Source organism: Lepidothrix coronata, unplaced genomic scaffold (genome assembly GCF_001604755.1).
Source record: "Lepidothrix coronata isolate B3197 unplaced genomic scaffold, Lepidothrix_coronata-1.0 Scaffold100, whole genome shotgun sequence".
Taxonomy (NCBI): Eukaryota; Metazoa; Chordata; class Aves; order Passeriformes; family Pipridae; genus Lepidothrix; species Lepidothrix coronata.
Window position 1 is genome coordinate 2691347 of NW_016690280.1, and position 23482 is coordinate 2714828.

Consider the following 23482-nt stretch of genomic DNA (forward strand, 5'->3'; position numbering starts at 1 on the left):
CTCACACTCAGCAGCTCTCGTGTGTCCACGTGCTCTGTCTCTTTCTCAGCTTTTTTAGCCCTGTTGATCTATTATTGTGACTTTGGCCAGACGACGCCAGCGCTCGGCGTTTAATGGGCTGAGAGCAGGAGGGAGCAGCAGCTTCCTCTGCCTGTGAGACCATGATGTCAGCAGCTACTTTGGGTTCCTTTGCCATCCGCTGCTGTTGCTTTGGTGTGCGTGGAAAGAATTCGAACAGCACTTTCCAGATGTTCTCAGGGCAGCTGGAAAACCGTAAATGGATTGTTTGCTTCGGGAATATTGCTGATCTGCTTAGGACACGGCAGTGAGTAGAGTCATAAAAACATACAGCTCCTGAGCAATGTTGCTGTCAAGTGTGTCACAGTGGGTTGTTAGGGTGTTAAGAGAGTTCATAGATCATTCAGGACTTGAGCTGGGCAGATGAACTATATACCTGCTCTCCTTTCCCTCTCTTCCCTTCCTTCCTCCAGCTTCAGCTCCTGAATTAAACGCAACCACATCTTTCTGATCTCATGCAAGGCAAATGCTGTTTTGTTCATCCAGAGTGCCTTCAAGTTATCTCAACAGTTAAAGAATGAAGAAAACAAAGATGATCTAGTTTTAAAGTCCCAGTATAGTATTTGGTGTAGTAGGAGCTACTGATTAAACATGGGGGAGTTTCATCTTGGTGCACTGTAGAATAGGAATTTGGGAGCCGGTGTTTCTCATGCCTCTCCAGGGCTGGAAAAAGCATCAGATCTCACCCACTTGTAGTATATCCAAAAAAGTCTATTTTGGGGGGAGAACCAGTCACTTCCTTCTTTAGGGTGGGTAGGTGTTTTTAATGCATTAATTAATTTTTATTGGGTGATGGAAAAACTGATGTCAGAGCTGCATTGCGGTTGGGCGTGCAGAAACACAAGGTGGTAGGAAATAATATAGCCAACACATAAGGGCAGGGAAAGTTTAACCATGGGGAGTTTAAAATAGCAAAGCTGAGCTATATGGATATTAAAAGCTATGACTGAATCAAAACAACGATCTAATATTAAACTGGATTTTGCTGGGGGAGTAGCAAACTCATCAGGTTCATTTCTCTTGGGTATCCAGTGTCCAAGGGATGGTTTCTTGTCTCAACACCTGGATTTCTGACTTTGATGTTGTCTATTTTGGTCTATTGCAGGATACAAACTATAAGCTGCAATATAGGTTGTGTCTCACTGGTTTTTTTTGCCAGGCATCTTTATTCAGGAGTCTGCAGAGTATCCTTTTCCTTACAGTGGTCTATAAACTTGTCCAGCATGACTCCTTCCCTGGCTTCTCTCGCAGTTCAGATTGCACAGATCCATGACAGCGAGGCGGAGGGAAGTGCTTTGGAAATTGGAGCCAAAGCAGAATGCAGTTACATAACTGTACAAAAGTAAAGGGCTTTTTGTTTTGTTTTTCCTTCTCATATCCTCCTGCGTACTGAAAAAAATGTTGTTGGAAAGCGGGATGGAAAAACTTCAGCATCATTCATCCCTGTGGGGACATGAAATATACTGAAATGTTCCACCTGTTTTATGGCTGTTGCTTTTCCTCTTTCAGGTTTGACATCTACAGGAAGGTGCCAAAAGACCTTACACAGCCAACCTACACAGGGGCCATTAGTAAGTAACTTCTTTTTGATGTCCTTGCATACTCCTGGTCTAAAATTAAAACTCGTTTGGCCTCTCTGTCTCTGGGAAATTTTTTTAAAGGGATATTAAACATTGGAAAGGGTGTCCTTTGTTGCTGAAACAGGTTGTTTTACTCCATCAAACAGTGGAGTAGTTTGTATGCATTCAGAATCGTAGAATCACAGAATGGCCTGGGTTGCAAGGGACCCTAAAGACCATCTCATTTCAACCCCCTGCCATGGGCAGGGACACCTTCCACCAGACCAGGTTGCTCCAAGCCCCATCCAACCTGGCCTTGAGCACTTTCAGGGATGGGGCAGCCACAGCTTCTCTGGGCAACCTGTTCCAGGGCCTCACCTCCCTCACAGGGAAGAATTTCTTCCTCATATCCAACCTAAATTTCTGCTCTTTCAGCTTGAACTCATTCTCCCTTGTCCTGTCACTCCAGTTCCTGATCAACAGTCCTTCTCCAGCTTCCCTGTAGCCCCTTCAGATACTGGAAGGGGCTGTGAAATCTTGACACAACCTTCTCTTCTCCGGCTGAACAGCCCCAACTTTCTTATCCTCTCTCCATAGGGGAGGTACTCCAGTCCCCTTCTCAACTTTGTGGACTCCTCTGGATTTATTCCCATAGTTCCATTTCCTTCTTATGTTGAGGGCACCAGAACTGTACACAATATTCTGGGGGGGTCTCACCAGAGCAATGAAATCTCAAAAAGAAAATACAGTACATATATATTGTCATGAAAGGAAGCTCCTAAAAACTGGTGTTGAAACTCCCACTCTACTATCTCCTGAAGTAGCTAGAGAGCTTTTTGCTGGTCTCTTCCCAGGAACAGAAGCTGGGAGTCTGCTCCAAACACTGGGATGGGGATGACTGCAGGTTTATTTACCTCTGACAGGCACCCCCTCAGTCACTGTGAAAAATTACTGTTAATAGTTGCATTCACTGTTGGTGTTCCCAGGCTTGTGCTTGTGGAAGAGACTTGAGGAACTAAACCACTACAAACAGGGAATCCAGGTTCTGGATCCACAAGGAGCAGTGTGGGGGGCAATGTGCAGTGGCCAGTGGTGAAGATGATGTGGGAAGCATGTATTTTGCTCACAGTGTACTCAGGGAATTAATCTGATGATATAGGTGGGACTAATGAGCACAGATGTTATTTCGTTGTTATTTGTCGTGCTTTTAGAGAATTAAAATTGCTTGGGCAACCGATAGCGATCCACTCTCACTCCTGTGTATCAATACATAGACTTTGGCTGATACAAATCTCTTGCCTTGGGCCCCTTTTCCTTCCTTCCTGCTCCTGAGGGAGGCTGGAGGCTGAGTAATGCAATTTCACACAATTATGTGCAGGGAGCTGCTGTGCGGGGCAAACATCGATCAGGTTGATCCTGCCAGGCCTGTAATTACACTCCTAATGCAGCTTTCCTGTTCCATTGAGCAGGCACTTCCTTTGATCACAGAGCTGTGCTCCATTCATCCATTCTTGTAGATGGGTCAGTAGTCTTGTATGTCACCGCTGACGTGAGTGATGTCATATCCCTTGGTGACAGCAGATAGAACTGAGTCAGGGCCAGTGAATCAGTGGACACAAAGGAAAGCCCTTTGTGGCCTTAAGAAACTCCTTGCTGTAAGGATGGTTGAAGACTGGAACAGGTTGCCCAGGTTGGTGTGGAGCCTCTGTCCTTGGAGATGCTCAAAACAACCAGACCTGGCCCTGAGCAACCTGCTCAGAGCAGGGGAGTTGGACGGGATGATCTCCAGAGAGGTCCCTGCCAGCCTCAACTATCCTGTGCTCCTGTGAAGATAACACATACCCTAAATATTTACTGTCAGAGTCCTTGTCTTCTGTGTTCTCCTGACTGCTGAATTAATTGTATCCTGACTCCCTTTTAGGTTTGCTGAAGCTGTGAACAAAGGGCTTGACTAAAACTGTTTGCTAATTCAGGGGCTATGAGATTTTAGTGTTTTGAAAGAACACTTTGAACTTGTGAGTGATCCCGCCTTCCCTTCTGTTTTGGAAACTAAGAGTTCCCACACTGTACCTGGGCTCCCTTTGAGAATTTGTCTTGTTATGAATCACCTGCAAAAGAGTATTTTAGAAACAAAAAAGCCCATCAAAGGCCATCCAGTGTTAGGCTTTCTGATCTGCAGTAAACAGCTCGAGTGATAAGTCTGTTGTGGGAAGGCTTGAAGGTTGTGACTCTTACTTAAAATTATTAGCTGACTTATTTCTCTCTATTGTTATTTGCAGCTTCTCAGGCTTTGATTTTCTTCTCTAACTGGTTCTCCTTCTTTTCCTCAGAGTGGTTTTAGACAGGCTTTAGATAGAAGCTTTTGAACCACACAGGCAGCCAACAGACTGGTGGCTTTGCCTGTGAGGATCTGGTGAGCAGCTTTCCTAATGGGCTTTCTGTCTGACCAGGCCTGTGGCTTGTAATTTGAAAGCCATTAATCTTACATGTTGTAGGAGGCCATGAATGAGAGAGCCCAATGCCAGGCCAGTTTGAAGCCTGGGAAGGTTGCATGATTTTGTGATAAATGCTTTAGGGAAGTCAGCTCATAATAACATTGGGAGCTTGAGCATAGTGGAAGGTTCTGCCTCTCAAAAAAACTTTCAGGGTTTAGTAAATATGTGAAATGACTATGACTGCAACTGTATTTTGGCTCTCTTTAAGTCCTTCAAGTTTTACACAGGAGGTATAAAATAGTCTATAGTAGCCAACTATTACTTTAGGCCCTTCCCATCTGATTTCTGCTGAAGCTGTAGTTCAGTATCGCTTCTGGTGCTGAAGGCTTTCTGGAATAGGAATGGATTTACTGCAGGATTTCTGCAGTGGTTCTTGGATGGTAAAAAGGCCTTTTTAAAAAAAAAAAGTTTGAGGTTTATTAGGGAAGAAGTCAGAGATCAGATTACAGAAGGAAAGAGATGGAAAAGAGCAGCTCTGCTTCTGACACCAGGGCTGAAGAGGCCAGGGCTCCTAGGGAGGAAGCAGCTAAGGGAGAGTAAGTGTTGGGGAATTTTGGTGGAGGAGAGCAGGTGAGCTCGAACACAAGCAAGTTCAGAAGCCAGCTGGAGGGTTATTGAGGCTTTATTGGGTATGGTTTTGTGATTTCCAAAGTTGCAGTGAATGCTGCATACAAGATATTTGAGCTCTGTGTAGCAACCCTTCCAGCTACGAACATTTTTTTAGGAATGAAGTAACCTGGAACAGTCCACTGCAGTTTACTTGGAGAGAGGTTTTTGTAGAACAACACATCCCCTGCTGTGGACTTCTCTGAAAAAGTGTATAGAAGTTACTCATTCCTTTTCCTCAATAAAATTCTCTTTTTTTAGGCAGCATTCCTGTGCCCTCAGCCAGTCATGCCCTCGTTGTACCTCTTCCACCAGTTCTTTGCCAGCTTTCCCACCCCCATGCAGCGTGTCCATGGTGCCACACAGGGCCACTCCAACAGACCTGACTAACGTGGTGACAGCTTGGCCATGTTTGGGTATGGAAGCAGCAGCAGCAGCACACGCCCTGGCTGGCTGACAGTTGGCATCTGGCTGGACAGGAGCAGTCGGACACAGCTGCTGGAATGATCCTGCTATTTAACAATCCATGTGGATGCATAGTTTGAATGCACATGTTGTATGCACACATGGAAATGTTATCCAGAAATACTCGGTGCTGTTTGGGGGCTGGAGTTTTAAATACACATCAGGAAATATCAAAGTTATGATTCACATGGCGTCTGTAACAAGACCCGTTCCTTGGACTTCATAACAGTTTGCTCCATTGAATAATAAATGCTAATAATTTTATGCCTTAATATAGACATGGATCCACGTTCTCAGTCTGTGTGATGTGTTAAACACTTTTCCTTTCTTTCATTTCTTGTGGGGTGGGGAGAAAAAGCCAGGAATGTACGTAGATGGGATGTGTATCAGAAGCGATATGTACGAAAAGGTTAGTGTAGGAATGAAAAACTTGGCAGAATTTCCCATCCTTTTGGGATTAAAGGTTAGCCAACAGCAGTCTGTCTCTACCTTTGATATATTGATTGTGTTATCATATTAGGTATTTAAGAAACCTGTCTTAGATGGTCCTTCGAGCTCTGTGGGAACGTCGCAGTGCTCTTGCAGTTACGTGAAGCTTTATGCATGAATTGTTTGATTCTGTCTGATCCTAGCCTTTAATCTACTTTTCCAAATATCATGCAGTTGTCAAATGTGGGTGGTGGAACTGCACATTTGCATGGAAGCAAGTGAAAGCCTTCACTATGAAATAAGCAGCTGAAGTGCATAAATTCTTATGCTGGGAACATCATCTGTGCCCGCAGCTCGTGTTCTGCATCTGGGAAAATACTGGCTCTGGAGACAGTTTAACACATGAGGCTTTCATGTGAGTCTCATGCCAAAGACACCCCCTGTCCTGAGAATGTGTGTGTGCAAGAAGAGTTTAACATAGGAGCAGCCATGGTTGATGCAAGTGTCGTGCAACCCAGTGTCCCCTTGCCAGGAGTGGTCAGCAGCAGATGCCAGAGAAAGAGCACAGGGACAGGTTAAACACTTTACCAGGCTTTGCTCGTTTGGTTTCTGAAATTCCTGAGCTATAAGTTGTTCCTTTGTGTTTAGTAGCCCTTAGTTGATTTCTTCTTCAGGGCGTGTATGATTCCTTTTTGAAATCTTACAGATTTTATTTTTTAAGCGTCCTCAACACCCATAGTGAAGAATCTTCAGAATTTAGTTAAGTGTTCTGTAAAAGAAAACCTTCTCCTGTTTTTAACCTCCCCTTTCGTTCCTGTACTGGAAGAGACAGTGAGTGGTTGTTGCCCATTCATCTCCTTCAGATGCCTCGTGATTTTATATTCCCCTCTCATACCCACCCTCAGCAATCTCTTTTATGGGCTGAAAACTGACTGTGCAGTTTGAAGTCTGGCAAAAGCATTGAGGAGCTTTGAAAGTCAGTCCCTGTCAGGTGCTTCAGGGCATTCCTGCAGGATTTTTTAGATGTAGGTTAGTGGAATTTTACTGTGCTGTATTTGGTAAGTATTGTCATAAGCCTTCCCTGCAAGAGCTGAATTGAAAGATGGACTTCAGGCAGCACATACTTTCTGTGCTGGAAAAGAAAATAATTTGATGATACAAGTGGCAGAGAAGAAAGTTAAAAAATTGGAAGAGAGAGGAAGCTCTGGGAGAGAGTTTAGAGTTAGTAGTACCAGGCTTGCCTGGAAGTGCTTGAGAGCAGAGAGGTCTAGCTGACGCTGTGGAAAGCCTTTATGGGATGATAACAAGCAGTGAGGAATATGGGAAGCAATTAGAGAAGAAAGGGTTGTCTATGTGAAACGCTCTCCCCTGAATTCTGCCACAGCTCAGAGATCTCATGTCTCTGCTGCTCTGTGACCAACAGTACGAAACGCTGGATCGACGACTCTTGTGCCTCGGTCACTTTTTTTGGGCTCTTATGTAGGTGTGTAAGTTCTCATAAGAATTTGCTGCTGTGCTTTAAGCAAACAAGCAGCAAGTTTCTCCTCCCCCCACACTGTGTGGTGCCCCGTGCCAGGGGCTCAGCTGGGTCACAGCCATGGTGATCTTCCGTGCCCTGAAAGCCAAGACTTGGAAGCAAGTGTGTGACCCTCTGAGGTTTCTCTTTGGAAATTAATATCCCCTCTTGCTTCCAATTTTCCTACTGGTCTTTGTATTTTTTTCTGTCTTCCTTCATCCTAGCTAATGGATTCTTTGGGATCTCTTTTAATGCCTTGCACTTCACAGAGGGTCAGTAAACGAATCCACCCTTGAAATTCTTCTGATGAGGAAGGGGAAACAACGCATTTCTCTTTCCTCAGAGCTGTCGGCTGACTAATCTGAGGAATGAGGCACAAGGCTTTAGGTCACTCAAGGGTCTGTCTCAGTACTTGCCCTCAGTACCTCTTCTTTCCTTCCTGTGCCTCTCACATTCTCTACCGAGGGAGTTTGGACCGATGCAGTTGTGATAAAATTATTCCCTAGCCTGTTGTTGCTTGAGCTTCCTGAAAGAATGGATATTTGGGATGTACAGGTCATGTGATATAAAGTTGAGGAACAGGGTTTTTCTAACGTGTTTCTCAGTCCTAATTAGCAGCTCTGGTAACTGGTCATTTCACAGAGTGCTCGGTCACTGCAGCTGTGCTGGGATGGAGGGATGAGCCGGATTGTGCTCTGGTTGTCACAGCCCTGGAAGCTCCTGCCAGTTCCTGCTTTACTCTTTTGCAAGTGGTTCATGGTGGACTTGGGTATTTTATTTAATACAGATACACATTGTAGCCCTGTCTCCTTCACTTGGCACAGCCTTGTCTACTCCAGTCATCCCTGCTCCATAGGATTTACGGCTGTACTTCCTTCTAGCCCCTCTGTGTGGGTCAGTGACCCTGTCACTGCTGTGTGAATGTCACTGCCCAATTGTTTGAATAGTTTCCTGATGAAGAGTAACCAGTAACATGCCAGTTACTTTGGGTTCCCTCCGTGGAACTCCAGGTTCAAATTCTTAGAAAAGACATGGGACTTGTCCAGGTACTTCACAATTCCTTCACTGGGAATTTTCCCTCTCTGAAGAGTCAATCTATCAGCAAATGGAGAAATTAGAGAAGTATCAGGCATTGGCTACACTAGTCCATTACCATTATTGCCATTATTGTCTCTGCTGTACCAGCTCTGCCAAGACCAGGCTGTGAGGTGACTTACACAGAGCTTTGGAACTTGAGAAGAAACCAAAATGTCTCCTAATCCACAAAACACTGTGTTATCTGACTGTATGCTTTTGAAGCAAGGAGGTGCTGATTTTTCTTCCTTTCTGGAGGTTTTAATTAATTAAAATGTGGAGCAAAGGCTCCAAAGAAGTCATGTCAAGCAGCTCTGTAAAGAAGAGGGAGAGCTGGCAGACCAGCATTGTGTGCTGGAGATGGAGAATGCAAGAGCCATGGGGAGATGGAAATCATGGTGGAAAAAGTGGCCCAAAAATGATGATACCCCTCAGGAGTTTGCATATTGGCATTTTGGTGAAGTCACAGCTCTGATGGCTCCTCTGGGTCATAGACTCTCAAGAGTCATAGTTCTCAAGTGTGTCTGGTTGGCAAATCCATGAGGGGAATCATATGCCTGTGTGAAAACAGTTTTTGGCTTTGTTAGTGAAACAAAACTAACCTTTTCCTCTCCTTGTCTCTGTTCCAGTCTCTGTCTGCTGCTGTCTCTTCATACTGTTTCTCTTCCTGTCTGAGCTCACCGGATTCATAGCCACTGAAATGTAAGTAAAAGTCATATTTTCCCTTGTTTGTATATATGTGCATATATGGATCTTTACAGCTTTACTGTTACCTGAGAGAAATATTCCTGTAATTTCACTAAGTCACTTAGTTGCCTGATGGGGTTTGGATTCCTTTTGGTTGAGTCCAAATTTTCAAACATTCATTCGGTTTTTTAATTTACTAAAATACACTAAGCAAACTTGGTTCTAAAATATTTCTGATAGAGAAAACTGTTCCAGACCTGCTTGATCCTTTATTAGCTGCATGCTGGACTGTTCTGTGAGTACAGTGAGTATTTTTCACGTGACCACAGATCACATCAGTGCTGTGGTGACCCAGTGTAAGGTAACAGGAGTGCCAAGGTGATCAGTGCCATCGGGTGCAGTTTCCCTCTTCCTCCTTAAGCTGTTGATTTCTTGTCCTCATCTGAGACTTGTTTCCCCTCTCCTCCTGAATAGGCACTTTCCTTTGTACTTGTTTGATTCAAAGTGGTTCTCAAAAAGTTGTGTATTTTTCGTCAGTGATACCATATGTTTAAGTGTGTGATGCCTCCTGGTTGGATTCACATGGCTCTGAGTCTGGGGTCCCATTGCAGATACAGTGGGATCTCTGACAAGGTGTTTTCTTTCCCCTCCCTTCCCTGTAGATAAATGGGTATCACATGCTGCCAGTCTTCCCTGAATACTTATGCAGATGCTTTTCTGAAAAATAAATTGCATAAAATATGAGTTATTATTAATTTAATATAAGTAATTCCTTTTTTTAATGTCAGAGCTGACTCTGATACATGCAGATGGCTTTATTCATGTATGAGTTTTTTTCTTCTTTCAGTTGAGCCTGACTTGGAAACCTAGTTGACAGGTTTTGTGCCTGAAGAGTTGTTGTCCCAGGTAGAGACAGCTTTGAGCAAAATGGAAATGATTCCTGCTCTTAAAAATTGCTCATAGAACAAGTATTTTAGTTAATCAGATTTTATTTTTTCCCCTGTTCTCATGTTCCTCCTGCCATGAACTAAACTTTTAGTATCTTTTAACACAGGTACCTTTGTTTTGGGCTCTAGGAAACGTTCTCCATCATCCTGCTGATGTAGCAGTGAGCTCATTAGACTGTGATGCACAGTTCCTGGATAGTTAGGAAGGGTGGAACTTCTGTCAGACTCACATGATGGTGCAGGTAGCAACAGATGTCACTGCTGAGCAAAAAGGTTCTGAAATGCATTGGGCTCCTGTGCTGTGTTTAGATTGACCATTCTGATAACCATGAGGCTCTTTCATTGTTTTTGTGCAGCTCTGTCTTGGGTCAAAAATATAATTTCAGGAATAATTTTGACCTTGACTAATGTTTAACCTAAAGACAGAAGTGTAATCAAGCTCTAGCTGATTTTTCGTGCCTGTTGCGTCATTCCTTCCGAGATGGTATCTTAGGTTCCTTACTCGTTCCCTGTTTCTTTGAATTCAGTTCCGTGTGTTTGCTTGTGAAATACTGGGGTCACCTTATCAGTCACTTCACAAAGCTGAATTTCCTTGGATTTCTTGTTTTAAAAAACAGAGAAAAGCTGGACAAATTGCTTCAAGTAAAATAGCACTTTTTCTTGCTCTCCTCTTAGATATCCTTCTCTCATCTGCTTTTCTTTTTTCTTTTAGTTAATGCCTTACAGGAGGAATTAGGAATATCTACCTAATTTTGATCCAGGAATGCACATGCCTTTATGTGGTACTTCCCTGGCTAGAAATTTCTTTTTGAACAACAGAATTGTATGATTCTCTGAGGGCTCTTCATGCTTTTTTCTTAACTAGATGATGCATTTTCCACAAAGGTATTGGAGGTGCTGCTAAGTTCCTGCATGCTCAGCTGACAAGTTCCTCACTAAAACCTCAGAGAGATGGTAACTACCTTTCCCAGCAGGAGCTGTGTGGGGAGAAGGTGTTTGCAAGCAGTAAAGCAGTAAAATCTTAGAGGGGGTGTCATGGAAGAGTCTGAGACAAATGACTGCAGGAACCTGATTCGTCATGGACCGTCCAACACAAGAGCTCAGAGAGTATGAAAACCTCCTTGTGATGAGTTACAAGTCATCAGACTCTTGCTGGGAACATTCACCCACAGCAGTTGTGAAAAGGCTCCCCCAGGACAGTGGAAATACTTCAGAAAGTCACTTAAAGTGCTTCCCAGTTCAGTGACTTCGTGAAGCAGGAGTAAACTTTTCTTTTTCTGTTTCTTACTCATTGCTTTCTCTTCTGAGAAACCCAGTACAAGTTGTTGTGAGCCTCTTGTGCTTCCCTTTCAGTCAGGTATTGCTGGCAGTGCATTGTGACAGCATTGGGAATAATGAGAGGGGAGCTCTGCGTGATCTGGAACTGTGTGAGAACTCTGTGCCTCCATTTAAACTGAGTGGTAGCAAATAACAGGGGAGATATTATCTCACAAAGATTTTTGAGCCTTGTTTGCCCATGATTCAAATACTTAAGAAGATATGGAAGATTCCTTATGTGCAAACTGTTCAATTCTCTTCAACTTTTATTACGAGCTTCAAGTTTCCTTTGTATTGAGTCTCTCACAACAGATATCTCCCCCAGAGTGAAGTTTCCTAATATCAACCAGGATCTGAATGATTAATAAGAGTGTGCAGTTACATGGGATGAACTTTCCTGCTTCACCAGCGCCAGCTGTACTATGAGACTGCATCACTCTTTCTCCTGTTGTGTCATATTTCCCTTAAAGGGAAATATGGCTTGCCAAAGCCAGGTTGAATGGGGATAGCTGCACATTTTTGATGGCAAAGTGAAACTGGGAGCACTTGGCCTGGTGCCTCCTGTCAGACACAGCAGGTTCTCTGCTGTGGACTCGTGGTTACCTCACAGCACGGTTACAGCCAGTAATTGTGCGTGGTGTGTGTGCATGGCCAGCCTGCTGCAGGGCAGGTCAGCACCAACCTCAGCAGTGGTGCCCACAGGATTCACTGTCTGACTCTCACCAATGAGAGGTTTCTTTGGTGTCTGCATTTAAAGCAAGAGGTTACTGTGGTTTGTTGAACTCGTGCTGCAACGTGAGAAAAGAAGGTCTGCTCTGCACCACACTAACCCCTAATACTTGCTGGCTTCTACCCATTGTTGGACTTTCTTCTACATTCATATGACTGTAGCAACTTAAATTCCTGGTATTACTAGAAATCTCAGTTTGGTCACTCTTGCCCAACTTCAAAGCTGTGTTTCCTTGACCAGCCCATTGTCATGGCATTTAAGTCTCAGCTGCTAAAGACTTGTCTGGGTGGCAGAAAGCCAAAAAATTACACCCTCATCTCGAGGATCACAGTCATAACACTAAACTACAAGGGGAGGACAGTGTGCATCACAGTAGCTGTGTCATAACTCGTGTGAGCATTTCTAATGAGCACTAAGATTGTGTCTGTGCACAGAAGTTGACTCCAGTTAGGAAGTCGAACTAAGACACTGTGGTGCGTTCCAGGGGACGCACAGGAAGCTCATAGAACAGGTAACACACTGTAGAGACACATCCTATTTTGCTGCTGACTGATTTCCTGTGGAGATGAGCCCTGAGTAGGGTAGAAAACTCAGCTCATCTTGTAGGTTTATCGTGTGACCCTAACAGGCCTCTGAGCAGCCATGAAGGAAATCAAAGCTTGGTTCTTAGGTGGGGCTACATCCTTCTCAGGAAAAACACAGTGAAGGGCTGGTGAGGGAAGAGAGTTTTTTCTTTGCTCAGACACAACACATCGTTGGCATTAAGGGGAGGGGGAGTTTAACTCTGGAAATCAAGGATCTTCTTGATTTTTGTCGTTTTTTTTTTTTATTTGTCCAAACTGAGAGTGACTGAAGACTTAGTCCAAACTTCAGGCATTGGAAGGGGCTGCCCAGGGAGGTGGTGGAGTCACCTGGGAGGTGTTCAAGGGGCAACTGGATGTGGCACTGAGTGCTCTGGTCTACTTGACAAGGTGGTGAACAGTCAAAGGTTGGACTCAATGATCTTGAAGGTCTTTTCCAATCTTTATCATTCTATGATTCCAAACCAAGAACCTAGATGATGAATCCCCTCAATTCTGTAAAAGACAAATAAGAAAATGAGGTCTCTGTTCCACATGTGAACCTCTGCAAAATGAACAGCATCACTGTTGTCCCACTGAGCCAATGACTCAAGTGGCTGAAGAAACAAAGCTAAAGTGTTAAATGTGTCTGGTATTTCCTGGGTAAGAGGTTGAGAGTAGTCTGAGGGCTAGAAATGGCTCGTCCTGCCTTCAGCAGCCGTCCTCATTCATCCTGCTGTTGTGTTGCAAATCAAAAGCATAGAAATCACCTATCTCTCTTTTAATTAACTCAGATCTGCGCTAGACGTTAATAGCTGGCAAGATGGTAATCTTGCAGTTTTATCACGGTAATTAGGTCATGAATTATGTCCTGTAAGATCAATAATAGTTTTCCAAGTATTCCATCATTAAGGAGTAAAGATGTAATTACCTACTCTCATCTGCCTTGCATTGGCAGCCAGGGGAAGGGGTAGGAGGGTATGAATGTGGTGCTTGTGGTATGAATGTTGCTGCTCAACACTAATTCATCTGCCACAGCACACTGTAGAAAGCAACAGACTGTTCCTGGTAGTGGTTTTTTTTCTTTCTTTTTTTTTTTTTTAATGTAGTAACGGACAAAAAAACTATCTGAAGTGACAAGTTTGCTAATTGGAAGGCTGTGGCCCCCTGCAAGCCAATTAATTACTTCAGCAGAATATCTGTAATAAAATTACTGTCTTTGCAAAAAAGCATAAATCATGAATCATAGAATCATAGAATATCCTGAGCTGGAAGGGACCCACAAGGACCATCAAAACCCAACTCCTGGCCCTGTGCAGGACACCCCAACAATCCCACCATGTGCCTGAGAGTATTGTCCAAATGCTCCTTGAGCTCTGGGAGGCAATATCCAAATAATTTCTTCACTTAAAGTGACTGGATCATTAAGGTAACTGGGGACCCTCCTTGCTTTAATCTTACAGAAAATACCTTGGCCAATGAAGGAACATCCCACAGCTCAGCCCCTCAGCTGGGTTCACGTCCCATGCAGCACACCCTGACTGTTCATGTTCAGGCTGTCAGGAGTGTGGGAGGAAGCAAAACACTGGGAGTTTCAGAGACAAATGTTACTTGTCCACACTGGATTCATTTGCATGCCCAAGACTGATCCTGCAGTGAAGCAGAATTGTTATCAGATGTGCCTTCAGAGACTTTTTGTCCCAGAGCTCTCCAAAGTGTGTGGGATGTGTCTTGTGGCTCTTGGCCCATGAAAATTTTAGCAACCTGCACATGCAGCAGTGTCATCCTGGTGCAACAAGGGTTTCTTGTGTTGTAGACCGTAATCTTGGAGCATAAGCCAAGAAATGCCACAATTCATGTGTTCTGACATTAAGCTGGAGATGCAACTCCAATTCTACCAGCTCATCCAGTTGAGGCAGATGAAATGCTGGAGCAGACTAGACCAGCATGGGCAGTAGAGCCTCATGGACAAAAGGGGATGGAGGTTGTAATCCTGCTCTTGCCACGGACTGACCTTGGCACAGGCAGTTTTCTGTAGAAGGATGTAATACTTAGCAGCCCTGAGAGGTAGGCAGGTAAGAAGCTTAATTAATGTTTGCGTAGTAACCTGGAGATTACCTAATAAAAGGTGTTATACATTTGTGAGGGGTTGTTGTGCCGTTTGTCCCCGTGGACGTGTGTGGGTTACAGGAAGCGGAAGGTCGTGTCATGATGTCATTTGCAATTTCTGACTCAAATCTACATTGGCGTCTTTCGAACCCTTCTCCTTCTTCCTGCCTCCTGGAGAATTGTAATTCCTTCCTTTGTAGGACAGCGTGTTTTCTGTGCCTCACAGCTGAGCCGAGACCTAATCTGGGACAAAGACCTTCACAATGAAGAACTGATTGAGATTCAGGACACAGGAGGAAGATCACAAATGGCAGAGCAATAGACGCGTGCACAGTTTATTACACAGTAGAGAACTTGCTGACCTGATTGTTGTTTCTTCATACAAACTCAGGAGAAGATGGGTTATTTGTCCTGTGTTGGATCTTCTCTGGTCTGGTACAGCTGAAAAGATGGTAGTGCAGGAATATCAGCTTTGGATGGTTGTATTTCTGGAAGGTGGTTGATTAGAGCTGAAATGGCAAGTGGAGCCAAGAGAGCTCGTCTGAAAAAGTGTTTTGAGAAGCTTTGGGCTCTCTCAAGAGAGAATAATTATTTTCCCTCTTAAGCTTGGGGTCCAGAGAGTGCCTCCTGGGAGTTGGAGGACAAGGTAAAATACAGCTTGCTGGAGTAAGTGGTTGTATTTTCTCTGTGGCTCGTGACATGGGAGGAGGCTGCCTGTTTGTTTGCTGAGAAAGAGGGAGAAAAAAGGCTAAAACTCGAAGCAGAGACTTAGGACAAGGAGGACAGAGGACAAGGAGGATTTGTTTAGAGAGCACCCCAGCAGCGTGTGAAGCTCAGAAAGGTTGATGCAGTGCCCACCCTTGTATTCAAAGGGCCACAGGTTCTTCAGCTGTTGAAGTGTCTAATGTTAGCGGCCAGGGCTGCTGGGTGGAAATAGGTTACTGGGGAAGTTTTGTTTCTGGGGAAACAAAGCTGTTGTGTCATAAATCTGAGACCTAAAGTGTGGGGAATGGGTCTGACTTTCTTTGGATAAAATCTGAAAGCGATGCCCTGCCCTCTCGCTGCGGTTGTCCCCTTCCCTTCGTGCCATTTGCATGATCTGCACGCTTGGCCAAAGGGTCCCTCTATCTTTTTCCATGTAATGCTGCAAGTTTGTAAGCAAATGGGATAAGCAACTGAGAAGCCCCACTCAGGAATGTGAAGTATTTCCAAGTGGCTCTTTCCAGAAGTGAAGCAGATTCCTTCTGTGTGGATCACGGCTCCTGCTGCGCTGAAAAACTTTTCTCCCTTTCCTTGGATCGGTGGTGGGAGGCTCCACAGGGGAGAGGTCCACCTCTCACCTCTCCTGCTGCCCTCACTGTACTTCCAGAGCTCTGCACCTCACCCCTGCTTTATTGTGCTGCTTTTATTCAAATATTCCTTAGCAGCAGCCAGTAAAAAATACCAACTCCTACAAACTTGGGGTATTTGGGGAAGGTACACACCGTCTTTGGAGTCACAATATGACCCTGTACACTGTCTCTCTAAACAACCATAGGAGCAGCTGCATTTACAGTGTCTTTCTGCCTGACCTCAGGTTTTATTTCCATTGTGACCATCCCACGTTCACTGTTAAACCACTGTTACTCCTGGAACACTTTATGTTCCAGGAGGGACAGCTATAAATTAGAGACAGCTTCATTTCTTCCACAAGAGACATTATGGCTAGAGGTGGTAAATAGTGCTTTTCCCAACATCCCAGGATAGTCTGATTAAATAAGAGAAAGACTGTGTGCAGTTTGGCTTCTTGGCCCTGGGGAGGAGGATAGGAAGGAAGGTGTGAGTGCCAACCTTCTGCCAGCTTCATCCAGACTTGGGTGGCAGTGGTTCATGAGGAGGTCCTGGAAGGAGTAGCCTTGACCCTGAAAGTTTGTTTTATCTGTGAGGTTTCCAGAATGTATTTTGGGAGTGAAATGTCCAGTTTGTTGAAAGCATTGCTTCTTCTGATGTTTCTCACAGCAAGTGTTGTAGCCTGTGATGTGTTGTCGTTGTGCCCTTGGTTCCCCATAGTGAGAAGGAACCTCAGTAACAAACAGAGGATTCAATCTGGAGCCCCTGATAGGAAACCTTGCCAGATTTGTCAGCTTGGGCCCTCAGCAAGGGCTGATGCTGCCATGAGGAGGCAGTGGCTGGAGCTGGGAGGGAGAAGCAGGATCCAGCCAGCCAGGTGCTCCATGAAAGGCAGCACTGCAAGTTGAAGGGAGGGGAAGGAAGGACCAACTGTCACGAGCTGTCAGATGTCTAAAGAGTGATAGATGGGGTTATGAAATTTGGAACGTGAGTGGGAGAGGGGCAGGGGGCTACTAGGTAAAGAGGAGGAGGAGGAAGTGGCCGTGAGACTTGCCAAAGGGACAGGCTGGGAACCATTGGTCCAGTGACCGGACTGCGGGACAGGAAACCAGTTTCCTTTATCTGCAGCTAATGGGCTGTGTGACGTGGACAGACTGGCCTACTTCTCTTTGCCTCAGTGATCCAGTCTGCAACCAAGTGACCTCATCACTGGCCTTCCTATGTGAGGGCTTCCATAGGCTCCCTGTGCACAGTTTATCCTTTGATTTGTTCTACCAACAACCGCCTCTTGCTTATCACTGAAAGGCTCACACGTCATCGTCATCAGAGCGCGCCTGGAGACGCAATTTCTGCCAGGTTCAGAGTTAGAAATCAGCAAATGCGAACACTGACCTTGCTAGAGCTTTTCTCCAAAGAGCTGGGATGTTCAGCTGAGCTGCTGAACCTGCTGCTCTTCTCTGCCAGCCCTGAATGCTTGTTTTCGCCACTAACATTGAGTTGCCTGTGGCACTGCCTGGGCATGGCCCATATCTTGGACTGCAGAGAGCTGGGAAGCAGCCAGGCATTATGAAATAGGTTGGCTGGCAACTGGGATATTGATGGGAGGACTCAGGGAGCACTGAGAGGTGCACTGCTTTGGGGGATTAATGCCTGTCCTGGCTGGAGCTGCTCCTCCCAGCCGTATTTGGACATATGACTTAATCCTGATCCTACCCGATCTGTCAGTAATGAACACGTAGAAGACAGAGTGCATTCCACCCAGGAGAAGAGGGCTCAGCCAAGAAGCTTCTAACTAGGTCACTGATGAGCAATCTTTCCCCTCCCTTTGTGTCATTTTTATTAATCACTTGAAAAATAGGTTGAGTAATGATTGCAAGCAACTTGTCAAGCCAATTAAAAACAGAGAAAGGTAGGGCTGTGAAGCTGAAGACAAATGCTGTGCTGGTTTTAAATGAGTGTCTGTAAACCCCACTGACCTGTGAGTAATTGCCTCCGAAAAAACTGGCAGCGTGCGTGTTTCTCAGTGTGAAGGTTTGTTTCTTCTGAATCCACGGGGCAAACAGTTCATTGTGGTCCAGAGAGGTATCACCAGAGCAAAATCACTTTGAATCTGTCTTGTAGCTTAGCCTTAGTCTGGTTTGACTATTAGCATATAGACTCTTCAGCAAGGGATTGTCAAAGGGTTTCATACACTTTGGGCATGAAATAAAATAATACAGAGCTCTTGCTAGTGAAGGTAGCTTATTTTATGTAGCTTGCTTGAACATGAGTTCCCATAATAACTTTATAAACTGTCTAACTGGAAGATAAATTGTCAAATCTTCTTATTTGTTGAACAGTGTTGGACTTCGAGGGAAAAGAGCTGCTAGGCAATCTCAGCAGCATCTTGGTTCAGTTTGTTGAGTTTCCCCAGAGTGGATTCTCTAGGACCATTCAGCTAATTCAGCGTTGGGTCTTTTGGGTTTATTTTTTATGTCGGATGGATTGTATGTGCCAACAATAAATATTTATACTCTTGTGTTCCTTTTACTCTCTATCTGTAGTTTGTCTCTTGTGAAATACGTGCCAGCACTGTGGGTGCTATGAAATAGCATTACTCTTTGGGAGACTGTTGTATAGTGTGTTAGATCCTGCTGTCCAGGATGTGTCTTCCCATCTGTTCCTGGCTCAAATCCTCTTCTCCTCAATTTTAGTTGTTGCTTTTGGTTACCATTCATAGATTGAAATGTGATATTAAGGAGGAAGATCCAAGTTATGCCCTGCTGCCTTCTCTTGCCGCTGCTCTGTCAGCTGGGTGGCAATAACAAAGTGACACAAATAAGCTTTCCTGGGGGATGGTTGAGAGCAGCCTTCTTCTAAAACTATTTATGAAACAAATGGAAAAGCACATGCTTCCCTCCTTCCTAAAAGGAGTAACAGCGCAGGGGAGTGGAGGACAGCTCATGAGCCTGCCAGCTCTTCAGCATTAAGTTCTTGTTTTTTATTGCTTCTGGAAGTTCAGGTTAGGGAAGGGTGCAGGAATTTTGTTTTCTGCTGGGACAAGGGACTTGTTTAAAGCCCCCTGCACTTGCCAAGCAATTAGTAAAGTTAAGTGATTTGCCCCCATGCCATTGTGGAGAGCTCTCTGTGCTCTCTGTAACTTGGTTGTAGACATCACAGTCAACCCCTGGCTTCCCAGTCTCCTTTTTTCCCTCCTCATGCAAATTGTTGGTTCTTTCCCTGTGGAAATGTGTGCCTAAACCCACCTGTGTTTTCTGCCCTCCAGAGTTAATGAGCTCTATGTGGATGACCCAGACAAAGACAGTGGAGGTAAAATAGAAGTGAATTTGAACATCAGTTTGCCAAACCTGCATTGTGAATGTGAGTACTCCTTCTCACTTAGCAGTTTTTCTTTGTGTTTTAAGTAATACTTCAAATGAGCCCAAATTGGTACAGTGGCCCTTCTTCTGTAACAGAGTGGATGGAGATCAAGTAGCTGCAGCCTTTGCCAATATCCCATTGCTTTCTGTTCCAGGCCAGGACACTTGTTTTCTTGGACCTTGTGCTCACTCTGCAGCCTGTGTTAGTGGCTGCTCTCCCTCACTGGCTTCTTTCTAAATCTCATTTCCTTTTTTTTTTATAGCAACCTTTTTGTGTCTGGGAGCAAGAAACCTCCCAAGTTTCATTCATAACTGAATGCACCAGCTGGTTGTTGGTTTTTCCCAAATCACCTGCTTGTCTACCTAAAGTTTTTCTGTTTGTGTAATTGAGATAGCAGTCAGCTGGCAGGACATGGGAGGTATATTTGTGTCAAATAGGCAGTGTGAAAAGTTTAATGACAAGGTTCTTTCAGGTATAACAATATTTGAGATGTCAACAAAAGAGATATGGATTTTTTCCCAGTTAAAAGCAATGTATGCTTTTCCTATGCAACTTTCCTGGTCTTTTGATTTTTTTGTCTTCTCCCTTCCCACCCATGCAGTGGTTGGACTAGACATCCAAGATGAAATGGGAAGGCACGAAGTGGGTCATATTGACAACTCGATGAAGATCCCTCTCAATAATGGGGATGGCTGCAGGTTTGAGGGCCATTTCAGCATCAACAAGGTGAGTAGGAATGACAGTGGGTGAGTGTGTGGGGACAGGGGAAATGCTGGCAAGATCCATTTGTAAAATGCTCTTGAAAATCTGTGTGTCAGCGCCTCTCCTGCAGTGTGTATGTTCATGTCCCTGGTCAGGGGGAAGGTTAAGTCTCGGTGCTGCAGATGGTGTGGGGAGAGGAGGCTGCGTGGCCAGACTCACAGGGAATGTGTTAGATCAGGGGCTTTCTCTACTCTCCAAAACAGATAATTGAGATAGAATTGCTGAACAGCAGAGAGCAGCTCTGTGTTGCAGCCAGTGCTGCCTTTCAGTGCAGCAGCCTAATGTTTAGGCTGTGTGTGCACTCCCTACAAACGCCAAGCGGCTTCTATGTTTACTTGTCATAACTTCTGCACCTCCAGAATGTGACTCACTGTGGAGAGGTCTTTGGCAATGTCTATCCAAGCCCTCTTTTGTTCCGAGAGCCGCAGAATGACAGGAATGTTCCCTACTAGAGGGTGCCAGTGCAACAGAAGCGGCTCCGTGCTGGGATGTTTGGAATACAGCACGAGGCCTCTGCGCATGCTTTGCCAGGATGCTCCGCTTCTGTCTCAAAGAATGAAAATCCAGGCCTGGAGGAGGCTCCTCTCTGGGATGGGTGTGTTCAGGATTGAATAATCTTGCTATGTAATGCTGGAGATGACTAGCTGGGGTGGGGGAGGCAGTGCTGGGACCCACTGATGTCCTAAGAAGGGCACACCCTTTATTCACTCCTCTCCATGTACCACAGGCTACAAAATCCTACTTCCTTCTTTTCCTCCCAGGTCATGTTCAATCATATCTAAAAATAACAGGCAGAACCTCTTACTGATTCTGTGGCATGGAAAGGATTAGGGACTTAAAAAGAGGACGTTTGGTTCCTCACCTCTAAGCCACCAAGATTGCTGGAAGCTGATAGTCCACAAAACTGGGAAAGAGCTTCTTGCAAGGTAGTTCTTGTTCAGATAGTTCCCGAAGGATGGAGCTGGGGGATTTGTCTGCTAGATGTCGTGTGTCCTGCTCACCAAAGCAGCTCAGAAGGGGGGTGGTGTATATGGCAGTGAGGAGCTTCCTTCAGTGCTTAATTTGTGTCTCATATAGTGGCTGGGACAGCTGTTAGAGGAGGGGACCTGATCCAGGACTTCTGGCTCTGGCAACCTGAACCTCTTGTGTGTGACCTGGAGGTCTGCATTCCCTTGGCAGGAATTGTACAGGCTTCTGTGTGAGCTGGGACCTGGAGTGGGACCTGGCCAGGCTTTGAAACTTGACCGAGGATTGCACTTGGGTGTTATTCTCAAACCTGAGGAGGGAGGACAAGGTGACAGTGAGATGATTGTGTGCCTCTTACCGCAGAGTCTGCCGCCCTCTTCACTGAGCTTGTTTATGACACAGCCGGTGTCCACACCTGAAATTGTTCCCAGGAGTGCACTGCTGTTCCTCAAGTCATTAAATTAGCTTTCCTGAAAGCACATGGAACTGGCATGTGGCCTCCCGTGGCCCTGCTGGTGCTCTCTGCAGAGAGCACTGTGGGCACCAGTTGTATAACCATCCTCCCACACTTGTCTTAGGCCATGCCACATTGCTTCTCAGTGTTGCTTCATTTCACAACCTTTTCTCAACAGAAAAATATTCTTGCACCCTCCATAACAGATTGAGCTGTATCTGCTGAAAGACTTCACGGAACAGGGCTGGTGACCTGAAAACTGTGTGTATGCTGGAGTGGTCCCATCAGAATGACACCAGTGCTCACTTTCTGTCTTGGAACTGAGTCCTTAAATGAAATTTGTATTTTGCAGAACTTTGTATTTGCCTCCATTTAAAAACTTAAGATTAAAAAATTAAGACTCCTGCTGTCTCCTGCCAGGGCTAGAAACAGAAGATCTAGATTAGCTTGTATGGGAAGGCCCCTTGGGTTTGGTGGGTTTTTCCTCTTTTTATCTAAAACTCATTCTTAGGCACAATCTCAAATGTAAAGTTGCTCACGACCAGTACTGAAAGAAGAATATATCCACAGCTTTCTGGACTGTTCTGCAGCATTGGGGCACATTAACGAATGCAAGATGTGGGAGTAAAACATTAAGCAACTGTTTGTTGTCTGTCAGAGACAGGAATTTTATTTTAATAGGATGAAAGACATAGCCTTAAGTGTTGGGAATCCCTGAAGTTGGGAGTGATCCACTCATCAGTTCCTAATCAGCAGCGCTAGCACCGTGAGGGTGCCAAACTCTTGGGCTGTGGGATGTATCCGATCCGAGTGTTGATCAAGTGCAGGGAGGTATCCCAGAGCCTTTCTCTGACGTGCCAGAGGTTGTCCACTGCTCACTAGGTACAGCCTGGATGGATCCAGGCACTTCCATGTCATATCACAGAGCCAAGCAATGCCTTGAGGGGTAAAATGTGAAATCCTGTCTTCCCTGTCCTGACTAATTCCAGGTCCCTGGTAACTTTCACGTGTCGACGCACAGCGCCACTGCACAGCCCCAGAACCCCGACATGACTCACGTCATCCACAAGCTCTCCTTTGGGGACAAGTTACAGGTGAGTTCTCGTCCCTGAAAATTCCCTGGCTGCAGGGGAATGCAATGAGAGGGGTTTAACATTAGACACTTTGGATTTTATGGAAGGGCCATGTACAGTATGGGGAGGCCGTAAGAAAGGACTGCCTGGGTCAGCAAGCCCATCACTTGTGTCCATGCAACATCTGGAAGGGTTCACAGCTGGTTCCCTGCCACCACTTCAGGGAGGAGCAGTGTCCAGTCATAGAGTAACTTTGCTCTTTTCTTCTGAAACTGAAAGTGCTTTTGGAAAACTGCGTGGCTGTCTTCCTGCAGGGAGTAGGAATGAAGATTCATGGCTCAGCAAAATCCCGTTTTCAGTATTAACACAGCAAACAAACCTTTCTGCCTTTGTGGAGGAGCAGTGAGTGTACTCAGGGAAGATGTGTGCTTGCTACTGTCTTTACCAAAGCACCAGACAAGTTCTTTTTAATTCACTTCACTGTACTCGTATAGCAGACACCTATTAGTCAAATTTGTTCTATGAAAACACAAGTTAGACTTGGAACTGCCAATTCCCTGCTGGGAAGAAGCTGATTGTGTGCACTTGCCCAGTGGATAGAATTTCACCAGGTGTTGCAAGTTATGTAATAATACCTGATTTCTCAATAAAGGCAGATTACAGCACTTCTCTAGCCTACTTCCAAGGAGCTGGCATCACAGGTGGGAGTTATGCATGTGCACACCCAGTTTGCAACTCACCCTAAACACTGCTTACCCATAGTCTCTCTGTAATCTTCCTTCCTCAGCACAGACGTCTCATTAGTCTGCTTCTTGTACACCCACTTCCAAAACCCTTTTTCATGCTAACAAGTCTAAGCGTTGCTTTGTAGTCTTCTGATTCTGCTCCCGGCTTCTTTTAGGAAATATCTTGTGTGGGAACGGTGAAATATTAGCATATAAATAAGCTTGGCTTAATGGCTGTAAA

At 45.0% G+C, this 23482-nt stretch overlaps 1 protein-coding gene across 3 annotated transcripts in view; it reads left to right on the forward strand.

Moving 5' to 3' along the window:
• Positions 1-23482, forward strand: part of ERGIC1 (endoplasmic reticulum-golgi intermediate compartment 1) — a 60784-nt gene that overhangs the window by 20171 nt on the left and 17131 nt on the right. For 2 of the 3 annotated variants that reach the window (XM_017822959.1, XM_017822960.1), the window contains exons 2-6: positions 1588-1649; positions 8852-8924; positions 19167-19261; positions 19863-19987; positions 22433-22537. In XM_017822959.1, coding sequence (XP_017678448.1) covers positions 1588-1649; positions 8852-8924; positions 19167-19261; positions 19863-19987; positions 22433-22537 — 460 coding nt within the window. Of the gene's footprint in view, positions 1-228; positions 326-1587; positions 1650-8851; positions 8925-19166; positions 19262-19862; positions 19988-22432; positions 22538-23482 lie in introns of those variants that run through there. The other variant, XM_017822958.1, reaches the window with a different exon arrangement.